Source organism: Ranitomeya imitator, chromosome 10 (genome assembly GCF_032444005.1).
Source record: "Ranitomeya imitator isolate aRanImi1 chromosome 10, aRanImi1.pri, whole genome shotgun sequence".
Lineage (NCBI taxonomy): Eukaryota > Metazoa > Chordata > Amphibia > Anura > Dendrobatidae > Ranitomeya > Ranitomeya imitator.
The window spans coordinates 8,395,821-8,416,336 of NC_091291.1; the positions used below are offsets into that span (position 1 = coordinate 8,395,821).

Here is a 20,516-nt window from a genome sequence, read left to right on the forward strand (position 1 = left end):
GTGTCAGCGGTGGAGGAGCGTGAGAAATTAGATCAAATGAATCGGTGAAAAACGCAAGTAAAAACGGTGAAAATATGCATGAAAAAGAGACAAAAATGCAGGTATTGTACGCAGCGTTTTTTCTACTACCGTCTTTTTTTTGTTTTTTTCAGGAAAAAAAAAGTGCAAAAAAACGCAACATGTGAACACAGCCTAACTTGCAGACCGAACGCCTCCTGTTGGAATGTGTCACGATGCTGCCACCTGCTGGTGATCGGTGACATGAACGCACATTAAGTCTGGGGGTTCCAGTACTATTAGGGCGCTGACCCCTAGAATGAAGGACGGGGATTCCAGAGCCTTGTAGGCGTTATTCTGGGATATTGGAATGTGTGGGGTGATCTGCGGGTGTCGCAGGATATTGGGATGAACATGATGTGTCAGTCCTACAACTGCTGAATCCTCTGACTCCCACCATCTCTGAGCAATAAGGAGGAGAGGGGGAAGGTGTCGGAGGAGTGGGACGGAGCAGCTCATTCTGTGAAGTGCGTTGACGCGCAGACAGCGACGTCCCGGGTATCTGCCGCACACACGGGGTAAGTAGGCGCACATGTGGTGAATGTTCATACTGGGCCTCCTGGTTCATGATTAGAATACCTAAAATTGCATAGGAGTTATTCTACAGGAATGTAACTATTTCAAATCCAAATCCCATCAGTCTCTGGCGTCTTTCCTTTGTGTGTTGTACTTTTGTAGCCATCATCCTGTAGAGGAGGACATGGACCACGTCACCACCATCCTGACCGTCTGTCTCTGCATATTTGGAGGTAGGTGTAGTATCTGGAGAATACAGCAGTTCCTCAAGTTCAGTGGTTTATATTCCTATCCCTGGTGTCCAGTGGTTACTAACCCAGTGGTTTATTATCCCAGTCCTGTGCTTTAGATTCTCAGTCCTGGTTGTCCAGTAGTTTAGTTTCCTTCATGTTTAGTGGGCTGAGGTCCATACGTCCTGGTGTCCCATGTCAATGGTGCTCAGTGGATTATTTCCAGTTCCTTGTGTTCTTAGGTTTACTTTCCCTGGTATTGAATGGCATGAGATTCCTGGTGTACAGTGGATTAATGTACCTGATGTTCAATAGCTTATTTCCCAGTCCGTGGTGTCCAGTGTTTTAGTGTCCCTGGTGTCTAATGGTTTAGTTTTCCTGGTGTCTAATGATTTAGTTTCCCTGCTGCCTAGTCGTCCAATGTCTATAGTGTCAAATGGCTTAGTGTCTTGCTGTCAAGTGGTTTAGTTTTCCTGGTGTCCTGTGGTTTAATTTCCCTGGTGTCCTGTGGTTTAATTTCCCTGGTGTCCAGTGGTTTAGCTTTCCTAGTGCTCAGTGGTTTAGTGTCTTAGCATCCATTGGTTTAATTTCCCTGCTGTCCTGTGCTTTAGTTTCCCTGGTGTCCAGTGGTTTTGTTTCCCTGGTGTCTTGTGGTTTAGTTTCCCTGGTGTCCAGTGGTTTTGTTTCCCTGGTGTTCAGTGGTTTAGTGTCTTGGTGTCCTGTGGTTTAGTTTCTCTGATGTCCTGTGGTATAGTTTCCCTGATGTCCTGTTGTTTAGTTTCCCTGGTGTCCCGCGGTTTAGTTTCCCTGGTGTCCTGCGGTTTAGTTTCCTGGTGTCCCTTGGTTTAGTTCCCTGGTGTCCTGCGGTTTAGTTTCGCTGGTGTCCTGTGGTTTATTTTCCCTGGTGTCCTGTGGTTTAGTTTCCCTGGTGTCCAGTGGTGTAGTTTCCCTGGTGTCCTGTGTTGTAGTTTCCCTGGTGTCCTGTGTTGTAGTTTCCCTGGTGTCCTGTGTTGTAGTTTCCCTGGTGTCCTGTGGTGTAGTTTCCCTGCTGCCCAGTGGTTTAGTTTCCCTGATGTCCTACGGTTTACTTTCCCTGGAGTCCTGTGGTTTAGTTTCCCTGGTGTCCTGCGGTTTAGTTTCCCTGGTGTCCTGTGGTTTAGTTTCCCTGGTGTCCTGCTGTTTAGTTTCCCTGGTGTCCTGCGGTTTAGTTTCCCTGATGTCCTGTGTTGTAGTTTCCCTGGTGTCCTGTGGTGTAGTTTCCCTGATGTCCTGTGGTGTAGTTTCCCTGGTGTCCTGTGGTGTAGTTTCCCTGGTGTCCTGTGGTTTAGTTTCCCTGGTGCCCAGTGGTTTAGTTTCCCTGGTGTCCCATGGTTTAGTGTCCCTGGTGTCCTGTGGTGTAGTTTCCCTGGTGTCCTGTGGTGTAATTTCCCTGATGTCCCGTGGTTTAGTTTCCCTGGTGTCCTGCAGCTTAGTTTCCCTGGTGTCATGTGGTGTAATTTCAATGATGTCCTGTGGTTTAGTTTCCCTCTTGTCCTGCGGTTTAGTTTCCCTGGTGTCCTGTGGTATAGTTTCCCTGATGTCCTGTGGTTTAGTTTCCCTGGTGTCCTGTGATGTAGTTTCCCTGGTGTCCTGCTGTTTAGCTTCCCTGGTGTCCTGTGGTTTAGTTTCCCTGGTTTCCTGTGATGTAGTTTCCCTGGTGTCCTGCTGTTTAGTTCCCTGGTGTCCCGCGGTTTAGTTTCCTGGTGTCCTGTGGTTTAGTTTCCCTGGTGTCCTGTGGTTTAGTTTCCTTGGTGTCCCGCGGTTTAGTTTCCCTGGTGTCCCGCGGTTTAGTTTCCTGGTGTCCCGCGGTTTAGTTTCCCTGGTGTCCTGTGGTTTAGTTTCCTGGTGTCCCACGGTTTAGTTTCCTGGTGTCCTGTGGTTTAGTTCCCTGGTGTCCTGTGGTTTAGTTTCCCTGGTTTCCTGTGATGTAGTTTCCCTGGTGTCCTGTGGTTTAGTTTCCTTGGTGTCCCGCGGTTTAGTTTCCCTGGTGTCCCGCGGTTTAGTTTCCTGGTGTCCCGCGGTTTAGTTTCCCTGGTGTCCTGTGGTTTAGTTTCCTGGTGTCCCGCGGTTTAGTTTCCTGGTGTCCTGTGGTTTAGTTCCCTGGTGTCCTGTGGTTTAGTTTTCCTGGTGTCCCGCGGTTTAGTTTCCTGGTGTCCCGCGGTTTAGTTTCCTGGTGTCCTGTGGTTTAGTTTCCTGGTGTCCCGCGGTTTAATTTCCCTGGTGTCCTGCGGTTTAGTTTCCCTGATGTCCTGCGGTTTAGTTTCCCTGGTGTCCTGCGGTTTAGTTTCCTGGTGTCCTGTGGTGTAGTTTCCCTGGTCTCCTGTGGTTTAGTTTCCTGGTGTCCCGTGGTTTAGTTTCCCTGGTGTCCCGTGGTTTAGTTTCCCTGGTGTCCTGTGGTTTAGTTTCCTGGTGTCCTGTGGTTTAGTTTCCTGGTGTCCCGCGGTTTAATTTCCCTGGTGTCCTGCGGTTTAGTTTCCCTGATGTCCTGCGGTTTAGTTTCCCTGGTGTCCTGCGGTTTAGTTTCCTGGTGTCCTGTGGTGTAGTTTCCCTGGTCTCCTGTGGTTTAGTTTCCTGGTGTCCCGTGGTTTAGTTTCCCTGGTGTCCCGTGGTTTAGTTTCCCTGGTGTCCTGTGGTTTAGTTTCCCTGGTGTCCTGTGGTTTAGTTTCCCTGGTGTCCTGTGGTTTAGTTTCCCTGGTGTCCTGTGGTTTAGTTTCCCTGGTGTCCTGTGGTTTAGTTTCCCTGGTGTCCTGCGGTTTAGTTCCCTGGTGTCCTGTGGTGTAGTTTCCCTGGTGTCCTGTGGTGTAGTTTCCCTGATGTCCTGTGGTTTAGTTTCCCTGGTCTCTTGTGGTTTAGTTTCCCTGGTGTCCCGCGGTTTATTTTCCTGGTGTCCCGCGGTTTAGTTTCCTGGTGTCCCGCGGTTTAGTTTCCTGGTGTCCTGTGGTTTAGTTTCCCTGGTGTCCTGCTGTTTAGTTTCCTGGTGTCCTGCTGTTTAATTTCCCTGGTGTCCCGCAGTTTAGTTTCCCTGGTGTCCCGCGGTTTAGTTTCCTGGTTTCCTGTGGTTTAGTTTCTTGGTGTCCTGCGGTTTAGTTTCTTGGTGTCCCGCGGTTTAGTTTCTTGGTGTCCTGCTGTTTAGTTTCCCTGGTGTTCCGCGGTTTAGTTTCCTGGTGTCCCACGGTTTAGTTTCCTGGTGTCCCACGGTTTAGTTTCCTGGTGTCCTGCTGTTTAGTTTCCTGGTGTCCCACGGTTTAGTTTCCTGGTGTCCTGTGGTTTAGTTTCCCTGGTGTCCTGCGGTTTAGTTTCCCTGGTGTCCCGCGGTTTAGTTTCCTGGTGTCCCGCGGTTTAGTTTCCTGGTGTCCTGTGGTTTAGTTTTCTGGTGTCCCGCGGTTTAGTGTCCTGGTTTCCTGTGGTTTAGTTTCTTGGTGTCCTGCGGTTTAGTTTCTTGATGTCCCGCGGTTTAGTTTCTTGGTGTCCTGCTGTTTAGTTTCCCTGGTGTTCCGCGGTTTAGTTTCCTGGTGTCCTGTGGTTTAGTTTCCTGGTGTCCCGCGGTTTAGTGTTAGGAATCCTTGCATTCGTCAGTGGTTACATTTTGCCGCGGCTCTCCCGACAGGGAGCATTATGAGCGGCTCTATCTCTGCTAGCCATGTGACCTCACGGTTCATCTTGTGATGATAATGCAGAGTCACATCCACAGTATCATCAGAATTTCCACGTTCTCCTCTTGCTCCTCCAAGGATCCGCCGGACTCCAGCAGGTGTTCCGTGTCGAGCCGGATAACGTCACCGCGGTGCAAGGGACCACACAGGTGCTGGTCTGTGAGGTGGAGCACGCATCGGGCACGGTGCAATGGGTCAAAGACGGGCTCCTACTGGGACCCGAGAGGACGATACCAGGATTCCCTCGTTACAGCATGAGTGGAGACCCCAAGAAAGGTGCGTGCCCCCGTAAGATCTCCAAATATGTCTGCACCCTAATCCCAATACGCACCACCGTTCAGACAGTGTTTGGAGGGCAGTGATGTCACACCTGTAAGTGATGATGTCACTCGTGTCAGGTGACTCCTGTAAAGTGATGCAGGGTTATCAGTCGTGAAGAACATTTGCGGCCGATTCTTTTACACCCACACAATTGGGGGCACAGACCGTGCGATCCGCGAGGCCGCTCTAGGAAAATGGAATGAGCATCCTGCCATAAAAAAACAGGTCATGTGCCGGGTAATATCTCGACATGCCATGAATTACACCGCCATCCTCTGTGTGTCTCCAGGCGACTCGCCCAGCTGTGCCGCGTATAATTATTATTTTTCTCTAATTGGATCTCTGCATTCATTAACCCCACAGGGGAGAACCATCTACGCATCGAGCGTTGCGAGCTGTCAGATGACGCACAGTATCACTGCCAAGTGGGGAGGTCGGAGGTCAGCATGGGGATTATGTCATACGCTGCAATACTGACGGTACTAAGTAGGTGCTCTGCCATATACTCAATGTCAGTTATTCCGCATTACTGTGTATATTGTACAATCCATCCCATATATCTGCGGCTGAAAACAGCCACAATTCTGCCTCCAGCATGCCTCACTGTGGGGATGGTGATCTTCTAGGGGTATATTAACAGATGTGTGTACACTTTTTATATCCACTCTATCTGCCTCTCCTAGATACCTTTCATGTTCCATGTGCCATATATGTCCCTACTGGGTCCACTCCTTCCAGTTACATTGTATCTTTCATAGTATAAACGCACTCCTCCAACGTACGCAGTATATTCCATAGTATACAGTACAGACCAAAAGTTTGGACACACCTTCTAATTTAAAGATTTTTCTGTATTTTCATGACCATGAAAATTGTACATTCACACTGAAGGCATCAAAACTATGAATTAACACATGTGGAATTATATACTTAACAAAAAAGTGTGAAACAACTGAAAATGTCTTCTATTCTAGGTTCTTCAAAGTAGCCACCTTTTGCTTTGATGACTGCTTTGCACACTCTTGGCATTCTCTTGATGAGCTTCAAGTGGTAGTCACCAGGAATGGTTTTCACTTCACAGGTGTGCCCTGTCAGGTATAATAAGTGGGATTTCTTGCCTTATAAATGGGGTTGGGACCATCAGTTGTGTCGAGCAGAAGTCTGGTGGATCCCCAGCTGATAGTCCTACTGAATAGACTGTTAGAATTTGTATTATGGAGCTAAGTAAAGAAAAACGAGTGGCCATCATTACTTTAAGAAATGAAGATCAGTCAGTCCGAAAAATTGGGAAAACTTTGAAAGTGTTCCCAAGTGCAGTGGCAAAAACCATCAAGCGCTACAAAGAAACTGGCTCACATGAGAACCGCCCCAGGAAAGGAAGACCAAGAGTCACCTCTGCTTCTGAGGATAAGTTTATCGGAGTCACCAGCCTCAGAAATCGCAGGTTAACAGCAGCTCAGATTAGAGACCAGGTCAATGCCACACAGAGTTCTAGCAGCAGACACATCTCTACAACAACTGTTAAGAGGAGACTTTGTGCAGCAGGCCTTCATGGTAAAATAGCTGCTAGGAAACCACTGCTAAGGACAGGCAACAAGCAGAAGAGACTTGTTTGGGCTAAAGAACACAAGGAATGGACATTAGACCAGTGGAAATCTGTGCTTTGGTCTGTTGAGTCCAAATTTGAGATCTTTGGTTCCAACCACAGTGATTGTTGGAAGACCATTCCTGGTGACTACCTCTTGAAGCTCATCAAGAGAATGCCAAGAGTGTGCAAAGCAGTCATCAAAGCAAAAGGTGGCTACTTTGAAGAACCTAGAATATAAGACATAATTTCAGTTGTTTCACACTTTTTTGTTTAGTATATAATTCCACATGTGTTAATTCATAGTTTTGATGCCTTCAGTGTGAATGTACAATTTTCATAGTCATGAAAATACAGAAAAATCTTTCAATGAGAAGGTGTGTCCAAACTCTTGGTCTGTACTATATGTTTACTCTGCCAAGTTACATTGTATGTTCCACTCCTTCCAATAACTTTGTATAGTGAAATACTTTAAATATTCCTGCTGAATTTGTTACAGTTTGTTAATCAGCTTATTGTGTTTCCTCCAGTCCCTCCAGAAACTCCTGTATTTAAGGACTATGTAGCCGGAAGTTCAGTCACATGGGTCTATGGGGTAGAGTATCCTGTCACCTGTAGTGCCCTCAATGCCAAACCCGCAGCTACCTTGACCATCATCAAGAGTGCGTAAGAGAACGAGAGTGGTGGGCATTCTTATTTAAAGGTAGACTTGATTGAATAACATCCTTATATAAGTCATTGATGTTCTGGTTACATGTAGGTGGAATGGAAGTTACAGGATTATCCAGTGAGGAACCTGGATCTGTCGACAAACTGGAAAACACTGAGTCAACAGCGATGTAAGTGTAAACAGCAACTATTAGATTTTAATGAAGAGTCTACTTTACAGACATCTCTTGATCAAATAAAAATATTTGGGGTTCATGTTCTGGGCCATACTTAAAACCATTTTAAAAGGTAAAATATTGCTCCTCCTGCAGTTGCTACCACCTGCAGATGGCGCCCCATAATTTTCACCTTCTTTATGCCCATTGGTAAAAAGAAAGGATATTTGGCAACATTATAGTGTTTGTGAAGAGGGGTAACCTTCATTGGTTGTTACCACTCATATCAATTGGAGAGAGGCGTATTTTATGGACCCCATAATAGCTTTTTAAGATAGGGAAATGCTGAAAGCATTCGTACCACAAAGGGTACCGCAATGGGCACCACAATTACCCCATTGATTATCTAACATTACTGGATCATACATTGTAAACTTATTTTAGATGTTGTCAATTAATGGTATGACTCATATGAATATATCAACAAAAGACCTGAAATGGGCTATTTTTTATTGAGGATCAAGGCAAAGTCTATTTACACATTGTATATAAAAGCCTTTACAATTTTCTCTACTCACAGAGTCATCCCACAAAGTGCAGATAATGGAAAGCTACTGGTTTGCTCTGCGCTAAATCCGGCTCTTCAGACACCACTGACCGTGAGCTTCACCATGAATGTGCTGTGTGAGACAATGCTATACTGTACAAACCATTCACATCTCAGTTTCCATAGATACACTTTTTTTTATTATATTTGTAGCTAGTTTCTCCACAAAAGATAAGCAAGATGACCAAATGTGCTGGCTAAAATTATACCGGTTGCACCATTTTATCTTGGAGGATACAATTAGACTATACGAGAAAAATACAACTTATAACAACAATGTGCCCCAAACTGTAGTAGAAGGGTTAGACAGCCCAAATATATATGTGATATTCAATGATATTCAACAAGAAGCCCCAAGAAAACAGTAATGTACATAGGTAGCTGTATTCTTGGAGAAACTGGGAAGGGGTCTTCATACTTAACTTTTTCATTTCCACAATAGTCCCCCCTGACAGCCCAGTCATTGAAAGTAATAAAGGATCATCTGTTAAGTCTGAGGAACCTTTGGAACTCACATGTATATCTCATAGTGGAAATCCTTTGGCAACTTTGCAGTGGTTAGAGGTGAGTTTTCTGAGAGTCACTGTCGTCATTTTAGCTAATAAAGATAGGTCACTATTTTGGACAATCTTTTTTTTTTCAATGGGTTTCCTAATTTTAAGCCAATGACAGTATATCTTGCCAGGACCTTCAGTGGTCAGCTTTATTCTCTTCTGTGGTGGAGGTAGTGTTCTGTTTCCTTGCAGTGACACCACAGGACAAGTTAAAGAGTAATTAAACTTTTTGTAAACTATTGATCAGCATTTACAAAGTTATAAAACTTTTTAACTAAAGTGCCTCTTTTACAAGCTGCTTTGAACTGGTGCTCTAGCACGCGACCATTATTTACAATCAACCTGTCTGAGTAGAGAAGTTCACAGGGCTTCTAATTTTGCCTCTACTTCTCCTCTAGAATGAAAAAGTGGTGTATAACCGCTGGAAGACGGACAATAACAAAAGACTTTCTAAAAGTGTCCTGACTATGAATATCAAGCCGGAGCATAATCAGGCCGTTATAAGCTGCGAAGCCCTCAATCACGTGACACAGGCGGTCCTCCGAGCTAGCATCACTCTTACTGTCCTCTGTGAGTAACTTAGCCTACATACTATATATAATGTAATAGAATCTAGTCTAAATTGATATATATGGATATTTCTTTCCAGTCTGGAGCTCAAAACATCATCTTGTCACTTGCAATACCACTTTTCACCACTGCTGGTCCCAGATGTTTTGCATAGTAACTACAACAATAGCGCCCCCTCACTAATCTCTCATTCATACAGAACAATAGAAATGTCTGAACTGATGCTTTTTTTTTTAAAGTTACCTAATTTGTTTTTCACCTAGTTCTTCCCACCAAAGTAACGATTCTGGGATCATTCAGAGGTCCGGAGAATACGTCTCTATCGTTCTCTTGTTTCACGACATCGAGTAATCCCCCCGTACACATCCGCTGGTGGCTGGGGGCCGCAGAGCTGGAGAATACTATAGTCACTGTAACTGATGTGAGTAATAACTTCTCATTATCTCTCTCTTAGTAGGGATGAGCGGACCTGTGGAACTTTGGGTTCTGGTACCCAATCTGAACTTTTTTCCAAAGTTTGGTTCGGGTGCCAATCTCCATTGAAAACTTTTGATCTGGAAAATATTCTCTCTTCCGGAACTCCGAACACTGGGAGAAGTCCATGTTCGGCGATTACCACCGGACGCGGTACCAACCCCAAACTTTTAAGTTCGGGTTCTCTCGTCTCTACTCTATGATTCTATTTCCAGGCGGATCATGGAGGGAAGATGACAATGTCGAATATGACCACAGTGGTCCAGAGGCAACATAACGGCATGTCGCTGACCTGCGAGGCTTTCAATGAGGCTCTTCTCTACACCAAGTCGAATAGCGTCCAGCTCAGCGTAAACTGTGAGTCGAATGTTCCGCGGAAAACCCTGCAACGTTCTGTGTCTGATGAGAAACTTTTCTCTTAGGGAAAGTTTTTTTATCTAAATATATTTTTACAAAAATCTGATTAATTCATCAAGAATAGACGGAAAAGGTAAAGTTTAGGCAATGGGAAGTCTTATTTGCCCCTTGTTCCTGTGCTGATAGCAGATATAAGGGAAGGGGCAGATGTAATCTTAGCTTTAGTAATCAGATTTTCCAAGCATTCCATAGAGGTGAAAGGATATAACGAGAGGAGATCCTACTAATGAACATGGGGAACCAGCGCCTCCGCAGGAATAGTGAAGCATTACATTGTTCCTGGGCTGTTTGTGTAATGCACGGATATGGTTGGGTCCTCCAGTAACGACCCTTTGGAAAAGAATAAATGTCATCGTCTATATTTAATTGGCACAGAAAAGTGAATGTTTCATGGCAGATCACTGCTGCCGGTGACATCTTGGGTTGCGTAGGTATCAGGATATCGGTGACGAAGACCCTACAACCAATATGGAGTCATTGGCACGGTTTTTAAGGGGTTAACGTTGTTTTCAGACCCTCCTCAGAAGATCTGGATTGAGGCTCCTCCGTTGGACACTCATTTCCGGATCGGGACACATGTGAAGATAACCTGTCTCACCAGCGGTGGTCACCCGCCACCTCAACTCACTTGGCTCAAGGTACAAAAATTAAAAATGTGATTTAAAACCAAAAAGAGATTATTTTTTTTGGGCAGAAATGATCGAAAACTTTTTATTTTTAAACACTCAGGAAAAGACACCGGTGTCAGATGGACCGACGATAACTGCGGGGAAGATTGTGTCCAGAGAGATCACCGTGAAAACCGTGCCGAATGACAACCAGGCAACGTACCGGTGCAATGCCAACAATGGAGGGAAGACCATACTGACTGCCACCACCAAGCTGCACGTACAGTGTGAGTGATGGGGCGAGTATGAGGTCCTTCTATTTACCGGCACTGAGAACCACATGAAAATAGGAAGATACCCTAACTGTTAAATGCCGATGGATGGGAAATGGGGACCATGGGAAATGGAACATTGTGACATGGGAGAGAAGGAGAACACCATTTTTTTTGAATCCTTGGTTGGATTTTTCACCATGGTCTTCAGGTCTCGCATTCCTTTTCTTCTTGTTTAGTTCCTCCGATTGATGTTAAAATTACCAGCCCAGTCAAAGATTATAAACGTGGAAGCACGGTCAGTCTGGTGTGCAAAACCGGGAGCAGTAATCCGGAGGCAACAATATCCTGGATCATGGATGGAGTCATGTGAGTAGTAAGCTTGATATCATATACCGTGTATGTGAGCCCACCACCCAACCCAACTGACCAAAAACCTAAACGACTATCCAGTCTATGATTCCACCCCAAAATTAACCACTTTGGCAACCAAACACAGACACACCATGATTCCACCCCAAAACCAACCGCTTTGGTAACCAAACACCGACACACCATGATTCCACCCCAAAACCAACCGCTTTGGTAACCAAACACCGAAACACCTTGATTCCACCCCAAAACCAACCACTTTGGCAACCAAACACCGACACACCATCCAACCACCAACCAAACAATGCAGCCCACCATACAACCAACATATTTCCTAAGCAACTAACCAATGGACCAGCCTACCAACCAAACACCAAACCCAAGCAACCCAATAACAAGCTGACCAATCAACCAATCAAATACCAAACCAAGAAGCCAACTGATCAACTTGCCAACCAACCACATAACCAGCCAAAACACTTGAAGAACTAACTACTCAACCAAGCAATCAACTGACGTTTCTCTTTATCAGTTTGAATGGAAAAGATCTGGGGACAGTGAAAGCAGAATTTGGTGGAAAGTCGACCTCCGGCAGCGTCACTATAAAAGTATCTTCAGCAGAAAATGGAAAACGCGTCTCCTGCGAGGCCTTCAGCAAAACCTTGAGTGAGACCGTCAGCACCTTCTACAAGCTCAACGTCCTGTGTGAGTACCACCAGTCGTGTCTACACTTCTCATGAGATTGTTGACTTATTTAAGGGCTAACCCTTTCCGTTGTACCAGAATTTAGGTTAATAATTACCACCCCTTGACTTTGTTCTACTCTCTTGTGCTGGCCATAGAGGGACCAATCTTTAGGCTCTTAGATCCATGACCAGAACCAAATATGAAGGGATCTGAGCTGGAGATATCTTACTGACCATAAATGATGGTCAAGTCATATGTGATACCAATCAACTATATAAATGTGACAATGGAGGTTAAGACACCATAAATGATGGTCAACTCAGATTGGCCAACAATGTCTGAAGATTCCATCGTTTACTGTAGATGGGGAGTAGTCTGAAAGGTACCTTGTGTTTTAGTTCCTCCAGAATTCACCGATGAGCAGCCAAAGGTTGTCCAAGCCGTGGAACACGGTGCAGCCCTCATCCCATTATACATCCGGGCTAACCCTACTGCCGTCAACTTCACCTGGAGTCTACGGGGACAAGTACTGAACCGAGGTGAGAGGGTATGACGGGTGGACATGGAAACCTGAAAAATCAACTGTAGTTTGTGGTGGAAGTGGGAAGTCTCCTCCGCAGGGGAATTAAAGTATTACAGCCCATGATTTCATTAGGAATTATGGGCTCGATTCATTATTGCATTTTTTGTGTTTTTCTTTGTCTACCATTAAACCATATTTTATTGGACAAATTCTTAATTTAAGTTGCGCCTATTTTGAAGGCTTGGTTTTTGCAATCTAGATGTTTTCCGTTCAATTCATTATTAGTAACTTTTTAAAGGTTGCACGTTTTTTGGTGTAAATATCCTCCAGTCCTCCCTTCTAGGAGTGATTTTTTTTGTGTGTGTATAAATGTTAAAGTTGTGTGCAACCCCGTAGGTTCCCTGTATTTCCCTTTTTACTCTAGACTACGGTATCTGCATTTGACATCGTGTTATTTAGGTTTCCTGTATATGTCTGCTTGTACTGTAGGTGCGCCGGGGACCCTATCTGTGTAGTCACTGCTTTTTTCATCTAAAAGTGCACACAGAACACCAAAATGTAAGAGCAGGTACCACCATGCCATCTATTCTATATACGGAGTCCTCAGCTACTATTTCTAACACATAAATCAATTATTGTCCAATCCTCATGAATTTATAAGGACCCGTTTACATCTTTGATGCCTGAGGTTCGGAGATTTTCCCCTCTCCTTGGTATCGTAGGTAGCTGAAGCTGCAGAGTCAGACAAATCCATCCCGTGTAGTTACTGCTGACAATCCGCAAACGACGAAAGTCATGAAAAAATACAAAATCTTGTTTAACGATGCGCGTATGGCGCTTCAAAGGTTATGTCAGCTTCCCACAAATGTACATATGCTGCAGCATTAGGTTACCGCAGCCGTGTGATGCATTATTCAACGTACGTCAAACTCCTTTTAATAAAACATAGCCTCCCACTTCATAGCCCGGAGGAGTCAGTTCCTAGCCCGCACCTTACGCACAAGGCGATTATCCGTGCAGCGCCAATTCTATACTACGGAAGGTACAACAGTGACATCTAGAGGCCACACTGCAGTATTACACCTCCCTGCACAAATCCATAATAAGTACACTATAATGCCTCTCTACCATAATGGAGAGTTACAGTTTTCCTTTTTTCCTATGGTCCTATTCTCTTTTCTTTTTTTTTTTTTCCCAGAAAGAGCTCACAGGCACCACCTGAAAGGAGCCGGCTCTCTAGAGATTTGGAATGTAAGTCGAGCCGACTCTGGGGTATACAGCGTAACCTGTGAGAACAAAGAGGGGATGAACAGCACCGTGGTACAGCTGGATGTTCACTGTAAGACCCCAAACACATTTTTATATTATAATATTACTTTTTGTGTCAATCGGTAACTGTTCTCTGTTATCAGCTGATTATCTTTCCAAGGGTTTACTGGACTGATAATCCGCCGTGCACCGGAAAATATACATGAAATCACAATGTTACGTTAAATATGTCCATTTCTGGAAAAGTTTTATGTAACCTATCTGAAAACGAAATGGAAACCATCAGCAAGCTGCTGTTGATGGATCTGGTACTAGTATTTTATGGCTCTGGAGTGGCTTATGCGTCTGATTGTCTTGGTATGCGCCATCTCATTGCTCCACTTAAAGGTTTAGGTTTTTGGATGTTTATGCCATAATCGGAATAAAATGAAAGATCAGTCAACAGCAGCTTGTCTATGGTTTCCATGCACTTTAAAAAAAAAAAAAAAAAAAAAGCAAATGAGATATATTATATACATGCAGGATATATAGAGCCAGTGATGGCGGATCTATGTTTTCATGTTCACCCACAGATTCTCCGACCATTCGCAGCCTCGCTGACCCAACAGAAGTGGACTTGGGAGGGAGAGCGGAGCTCGCGTGCGTTGCAGATGCGAATCCTGTCAGCGAGGCCATGTTTCAGTGGAGATGGCTGGTATGGAGCTGCTCTGTGGCCTTTTTATTGCATTTCTGGCAGACTTCTCCGGTATCTGGGGGATGGGACCGATTTCTGAATGGTGCAATGATGTCAGGGAAATGGCTGGGTCCAATCACCCCCATCAGAGTCCGCATCCTCCCGTTTTTCTCACTAACAGGGCGACGAGGAGAGAGACTTGTCCGATTTGGAAAGACAGGTTGATGGCGTCACCGGGAGACTCGTTATCAATGATGCCAAGAGGACAGACGCCGGGCGTTACGAGTGCACTGTGGATAATGGGATCCCTCCAGCTGTTAAGGCTGATGCCCGTCTGGTTGTACGCTGTGAGTGGGATTTAATGTAAAAATTCTAGTGTCAAAACACTTAAAAGGATTGTCTTAAAAAAAATTTAATTTTTTGGTAATATTTTTGATTTAAAGGGGACTTATCACTTTCCACAAATATATCTGATTTTTGCCTGGTGTAAACACCGCTGTTCTCCTGAATCCGGCGTTGTTCTTCTTTTGTCTCTGCGCCTCACCGTTCATAAGTTATGACCCTCTTTATAGAAATCTGGTCTCGCTAGAAAAGGGGGCGTGGTCATCAAGAAGACTCAGAGGACAGCTGAAGACCACGCCCACTGGGACTATAGACTACATTTATAGACAAGGAAGAGGAGGCCATATCTCGGGAACAGAGAGGCGCAGGAACAAAAGAAAAACATCGCCGGATTCAGGAGAGCGCCGGAATTTATGTCAGATTAAAAAAATGGTATATTTAACACAAGTAACAAGTCCCCTTTAAGAGGATATTATCGATTTTTAAATATAAATGTGATACTTTTTGCAATTTTTTTTCTTACTATAAAAACATTAATTCTAAAATTATTTATTTTATTTTCCTGGAGAGAAGCCCCTTTAATCCTCATAGGCTATAGTGTGCCTGCGGGTCAAATGGGCCAACAATAAAAGCTGAGGACCCTCCGCTGTTGCCCCCTGTGCTCCTCCATGACGTTGTATGCTGATTTCTATTTTCTTCAGTTAAACCGGAGATAGAGAAAGGCGTTCACCTGAGCAAAATGGCCGTTCCAGGAGACGGGAAAACCTCGACGGGGCTTGAGTGTAAAGCCGAGGGCATCCCGAACGTGGCCTTTAGCTGGGCGAAAAATGGCATCACCCTAGACTTTAGAAACCCCAGGTATTCAGGAAGAACAATGCTAAATCTCTCACCTGTATTTTTGAATTTTTCGTTGTTCCCACAATTTTTGGGATGTGACATATGTACTACGAGGAGGGATTTTTATGGTCATCCATGCGCTATCACTTTTTTTTTTTTAGGTATTCCGTGAAGACATCTCACGAGCTCTGGATTCACAAAAGCACGCTGATCATCGCCAATGTCAGCGCGGTGCATGATTATGCCATCTTCACCTGCACGGCCACCAATGCTTTGGGAGTGGACAGCTTCTCGATCCAACTTGTCAGCACGAGTAAGACAATGTAGAGCTGCCCAATCTTAGGCAACGGAAATAAAAAAGAAATTAAAAATTACATGTGATTGTGAGATTATTGGAAAAATTCCAATTGATAGAATTTTTTCCAATTTTTTAAATTTTTTTCTAGGACTCACATGTGACTGCATAACGGCTTAGCCTCAGTTTTCTGTAGCTGTCAGATTGACAAATGTTATTCTCACTGCGACCACCAGGTGGCGACTCTTACTAACACAAATGCTCTTTGCGCTAAAGGTCGCCCCGATCCTCCCACCGACCTGAAGATCCTAAGCTTCACTCATAACTCAGTGACCTTGGGATGGAAGGAGGGATTTGATGGTGGAGTGGAGCAACAATTTCGCGTCAGGTTAGTGGACTTTTTACTTTGAAATAAAGGTGAAAAAAATCTCAAAAGTTTCCAAGTAATAGTCTTTGGAGCGGTGGTGCAAAATACAACTCCTAACATGGTTTTATATTGCTGTGTCTATTAGTTTTCATGGGTTATACTCCGCCTAGTGGTCAGATAATGAATTACTCCTCCGATTTGCAGGTATCGGATGAGCGGCGCCGATAGCTACATGTATGTCGATGTCTTCCCACCCCAATCCACCGTCTTCACTATAGTTGGACTCAAAGGCAGCACGTTGTATAACTTCTCTGTGAACGCCGTCAACAAGCTGGGAGACAGCAACTATGCAGATGGTGGAGCTGTACTCACCATCACCACGGAAGGTACCATAATCACTGTCCATATTTTTGTTTCAACCCTGTACAAGATATAGCACAGATATTCCCACCTCGATCAATGGTTATTTTTGGATAGTACATGTGCAAACTTTTTATTTAAAGTGGTATTCTCGGCATGATAGATGGATAGTGTTTGTACAAATGTTTCCTTAAAGGTTTTTTTTCCCATTTTGAAAGATGGTTATTTTTGAATAGTGTTTGCGCAAACAAGCACTTTTGCAATTTATTGCTTATTAAAATCTTCCTCCGTTCTTGAGATATGAAGATTTTTCTCTTGTTTACCGCTCGTTGCCTAGGAGACCGACCTAAAATGGCAGCTCGCTGTAAAGGAAAGAAAAACGTTAATATCTCAAGAACGGCTGAAAATTTTAATAAACAAAAAAATTGCAAAATTGCTTGTTTTTACATGCCCTATCCGACAACACCCATATGTAAAATGGAAATAATCCCTTTAAAAATGACCTTGCTCGACCTCATATTGATTTTTCAGTGGACACGGATGTGAAGAGCCCTGAACCCACACAACCGGCTCCTCCAGCTCCAGAGACCGGTGAGTAATCCAACCTGGGCTTAATTGTCACAGGGATCGTGGGTGTTGGAACTTTACTGAAAAAAAGACGTCATAAAGATTAAATTAAGAAAAACATTAATTATTTATATATTTTTTGGCTCCCAATCAGATCATTTCCCATGGACCCCGTATATGTTTGCTGCCATCGGTGCAGGAGGGGCACTTCTCCTCTTATCTAATGCAGGAATCGTGTTTTGCCTAGTTAGAAAATTCAGAAGAAAGCGAAAGGAAGGTAAAGGAAAAAAAAAAGTTAATTTTGGAAACTGTCAGCAAGCAGGCTCTTGCCTGATCTCTAGAACATGAGATGATCTACACAATGGATAGGTCATCAATATGTTCATACTAAACAACCCCTTTAAGGAGTTAATGAGTCCAAACCCTATGGAAGGAGAATCCTCAACACTCAAATTTCTATATAAATGCTGATAATGGTAATAATAGATCAGTCACCAGCAACTTGTTGACTGTTTCCATGCAGTAAAAAAACACACATTAATCACTAGAATGATCACAAAAGTTGATTTTGCATTTTCTCATTCACAGGAGAAGCGCTGAAGAAAGATGAAAGGTAAGGGAAATACTGGAAGAGGTGAAGGCTTCTGTATACAGTTGGGTTTGTATCCGAAAAAGTGACCTGCAATTCCGTTCACTGCCACAGATTGGCGCTGCTTCCCAGAAAAAAAACAGCCTTTTTATCTAAACCTTTTCAGCCCCTTTAAATCATCCGTCCGGTCTGTGTTCCCTGCAGCTCAACCCATGGAGCCCTCAATGAGTACGGAGATGGAGAACTGATCAACACCCAAGCAAAGAAGACATTACTGATCGACAGCGGCTCTGAGACTGGCAGCAGCGCTTATCAGGTGAGGGGGACACGACGATATGGGGATAGTAGAGAGCAATGGCGAATGACAACGCGGTATTATGTTCCATAGGACAGTGGCTCCGAATCAGGACTATATTACTACCCAACCCGGGACTACCAGCCGTCACTGTCCCCCCACTATGAGACTGTGGAGAGGGGGGACCCCGAATTACAGAGCTGGGCAGGTCAGTGCAAGATATATTATTGTACATAGGGGCAGTATTATAGTAGTTATATTCTTGTACATAGGAGCGGTATTATAGTAGTTATATTCTTGTACATAGGGGCAGTATTATAGTAGATATATTCTTGTACATAGGAGCAGTATTATAGTAGTTATATTCTTGTACATAGGAGCAGTATTATAGTAGTTATATTCTTGTACATAGGAGCAGTATTATAGTAGTTATATTCTTGTACATAGGAGGCAGTATTATAGTAGTTATATTCTTGTACATAGGGGCAGTATTATAGTAGTTATATTCTTGTACACAGGAGCAGTATTGTAGTTATATTCTTGTACATAGGAGCAGTATTATAATGGTTATATTCTTGTACATAGGAGGCAGTATTATAGTAGTTATATTCTTGTACATAGGGGCAGTATTATAGTAGTTATATTCTTGTACATAGGAGCAGTATAATAGTAGTTATATTCTTGTACATAGGAGCAGTATTATAGTAGTTATATTCTTGTACATAAGAGCAGTATTATAGTAGTTATATTCTTGTACATAGGAGCAGTATTATAGTAGTTATATTCTTGTACATAGGAGCAGTATTATAGTAGTTATATTCTTGTATATAGGAGCAGTATTATAGTAGTTATATTCTTGTACATAAGAGCAGTATTATAGTAGTTATATTCTTGTACATAGAGGCAGTATTATAGTAGTTATATTCTTGTACATAGGGGCAGTATTATAGTAGTTATATTCTTCTACATAGGGGCAGTATTATAGTAGTTATATTCTTGTACATAGGGGGCAGTATTATAGTAGTTATATTCTTGTACATAGGAGCAGTATTATAGTAGTTATATTCTTGTACATAGGAGCAGTATTATAGTAGTTATATTCTTGTACATTGGAGCAGTATTATAGTAGTTATATTCTTGTACATTGGAGCAGTATTATAGTAGTTATATTCTTGTACATAGGAGCAGTATTATAGTAGTTATATTCTTGTATATAGGAGCAGTATTATAGTAGTTATATTCTCGTACATAAGAGCAGTATTATAGTAGTTATATTCTTGTACATAGGATCAGTATTATAGTAGTTATATTCTTGTACATAGGGGCAGTATTATAGTAGTTATATTCTTGTACATAGGGGGCAGTATTATAGTAGCTATATTCTTGTACATAAGAGCAGTATTATAGTAGTTATATTCTTGTACATGGGGCAGTATTATAGTAGTTATATTCTTGTACATAGGGGCAGTATTATAGTAGTTATATTCTTATATATAGGGGCAGTATTATAGTAGTTATATTCTCGTACATAGGAGCAGTATTATAGTAGTTATATTCTTGTACATAGGATCAGTATTATAGTAGTTATATTCTTGTACATAGGGGCAGTATTATAGTGGTTATATTCTTGTACATAGGAGCAGTATTATAGTAGTTATATTCTTGTACATAGGAGCAGTATTATAGTAGTTATATTCTTGTACATAGGGGGCAGTATTATAGTAGTTATATTCTTGTACATAGGGGGCAGTATTATAGTAGTTATATTCTTGTACATAGGGGGCTTTTATGTCTGGTATAGTCACACTCCCAGCGTCTGAATTCATTTATAAAGTGAACCCTCTTCCTTTTGAAGATGGAGCGTATGAAGACTGGTACGGAGCTTCAGATCCCCATGATTATGAGGAGGTTCGGGGAGAATACCCAACATCCCACAGAACACAATGGCAGCGCGGAGCCACAGTGAGTTATATGATCTTTACACTTATTGCTGTATCTCTTCTTGGTAATCATTTAGAAGTGACATTGTTGTGTTTTGCAGGACAGGGGAGAGCAGCCGTGGGATGGATACCAAGGACCTGGAGGCCGGGTATACGACGAACCAGACTATTTACCATCTGTAACCTACGAGACGCCATACGGGGGACAGGGACACTTAGTGTGAAATAGAATGTTATTTTTTGATACTCACTAACCTCTGATATACTGTACATGCAGGAAAAGATTTTTTTTCTTAAGTCCATAAAAAAAAAATGTAAGTCCCATTTGTGTAAATCGATGATCCGGCCTCTTGTACAACAGCAGATGGGATAATATAGAGAAATAAAATGTTGTAAAGTATCAGATTGTAATTGTACAGTATCACTTCAGAAATATGGATTGACCCTTTTTTTTCTTGTGGGGGCGGATGGACGAATTTTAATAACCTTTGTTTACAAAAAAATATTCTGCAACATGAAAGAATAATCATTTTTGTGATTGTCGTGGATTCGGATGAATAAACAGCATGGGTAACAAAAGTCTGTTACTACGGCGAATGGAATTTGGTAAGTAACTATTGTAAAGATTGCCATGTACTGTGATGCGTAGAGGATGTAGAAAACGAGTGGTGCA

At 43.0% G+C, this 20,516-nt stretch overlaps 1 protein-coding gene across 2 annotated transcripts; it reads left to right on the plus strand.

Moving 5' to 3' along the window:
• The first annotated feature begins 457 nt into the window (after window positions 1-457).
• NPHS1 (NPHS1 adhesion molecule, nephrin) lies at window positions 458-20,243 on the plus strand. 2 transcript variants are annotated; one of them, XM_069740844.1, is made up of 30 exons: window positions 458-575; window positions 736-806; window positions 4,574-4,771; window positions 5,180-5,302; window positions 6,932-7,063; window positions 7,162-7,240; window positions 7,806-7,909; window positions 8,275-8,396; window positions 8,785-8,956; window positions 9,220-9,377; window positions 9,646-9,787; window positions 10,361-10,485; window positions 10,577-10,742; window positions 10,967-11,096; window positions 11,632-11,804; window positions 12,185-12,325; window positions 13,508-13,648; window positions 14,151-14,272; window positions 14,433-14,598; window positions 15,295-15,451; window positions 15,592-15,743; window positions 16,002-16,113; window positions 16,297-16,478; window positions 16,984-17,043; window positions 17,174-17,296; window positions 17,608-17,632; window positions 17,813-17,924; window positions 17,997-18,111; window positions 19,759-19,865; window positions 19,945-20,243. In XM_069740844.1, exons 2-30 carry the CDS (start codon window positions 758-760, stop codon window positions 20,065-20,067), a joined length of 3,711 nt encoding a protein of 1,236 aa, XP_069596945.1. In that variant the 5' UTR covers window positions 458-575; window positions 736-757; the 3' UTR covers window positions 20,068-20,243. The 2 variants fall into 2 exon arrangements, with proteins under 2 accessions (XP_069596945.1, XP_069596946.1); XM_069740845.1 differs by lacking the exons at window positions 458-575; window positions 736-806; window positions 4,574-4,771; window positions 5,180-5,302 and having other exon boundaries at window positions 6,973-7,067.
• Window positions 20,244-20,516: the final 273 nt, after the last annotated feature.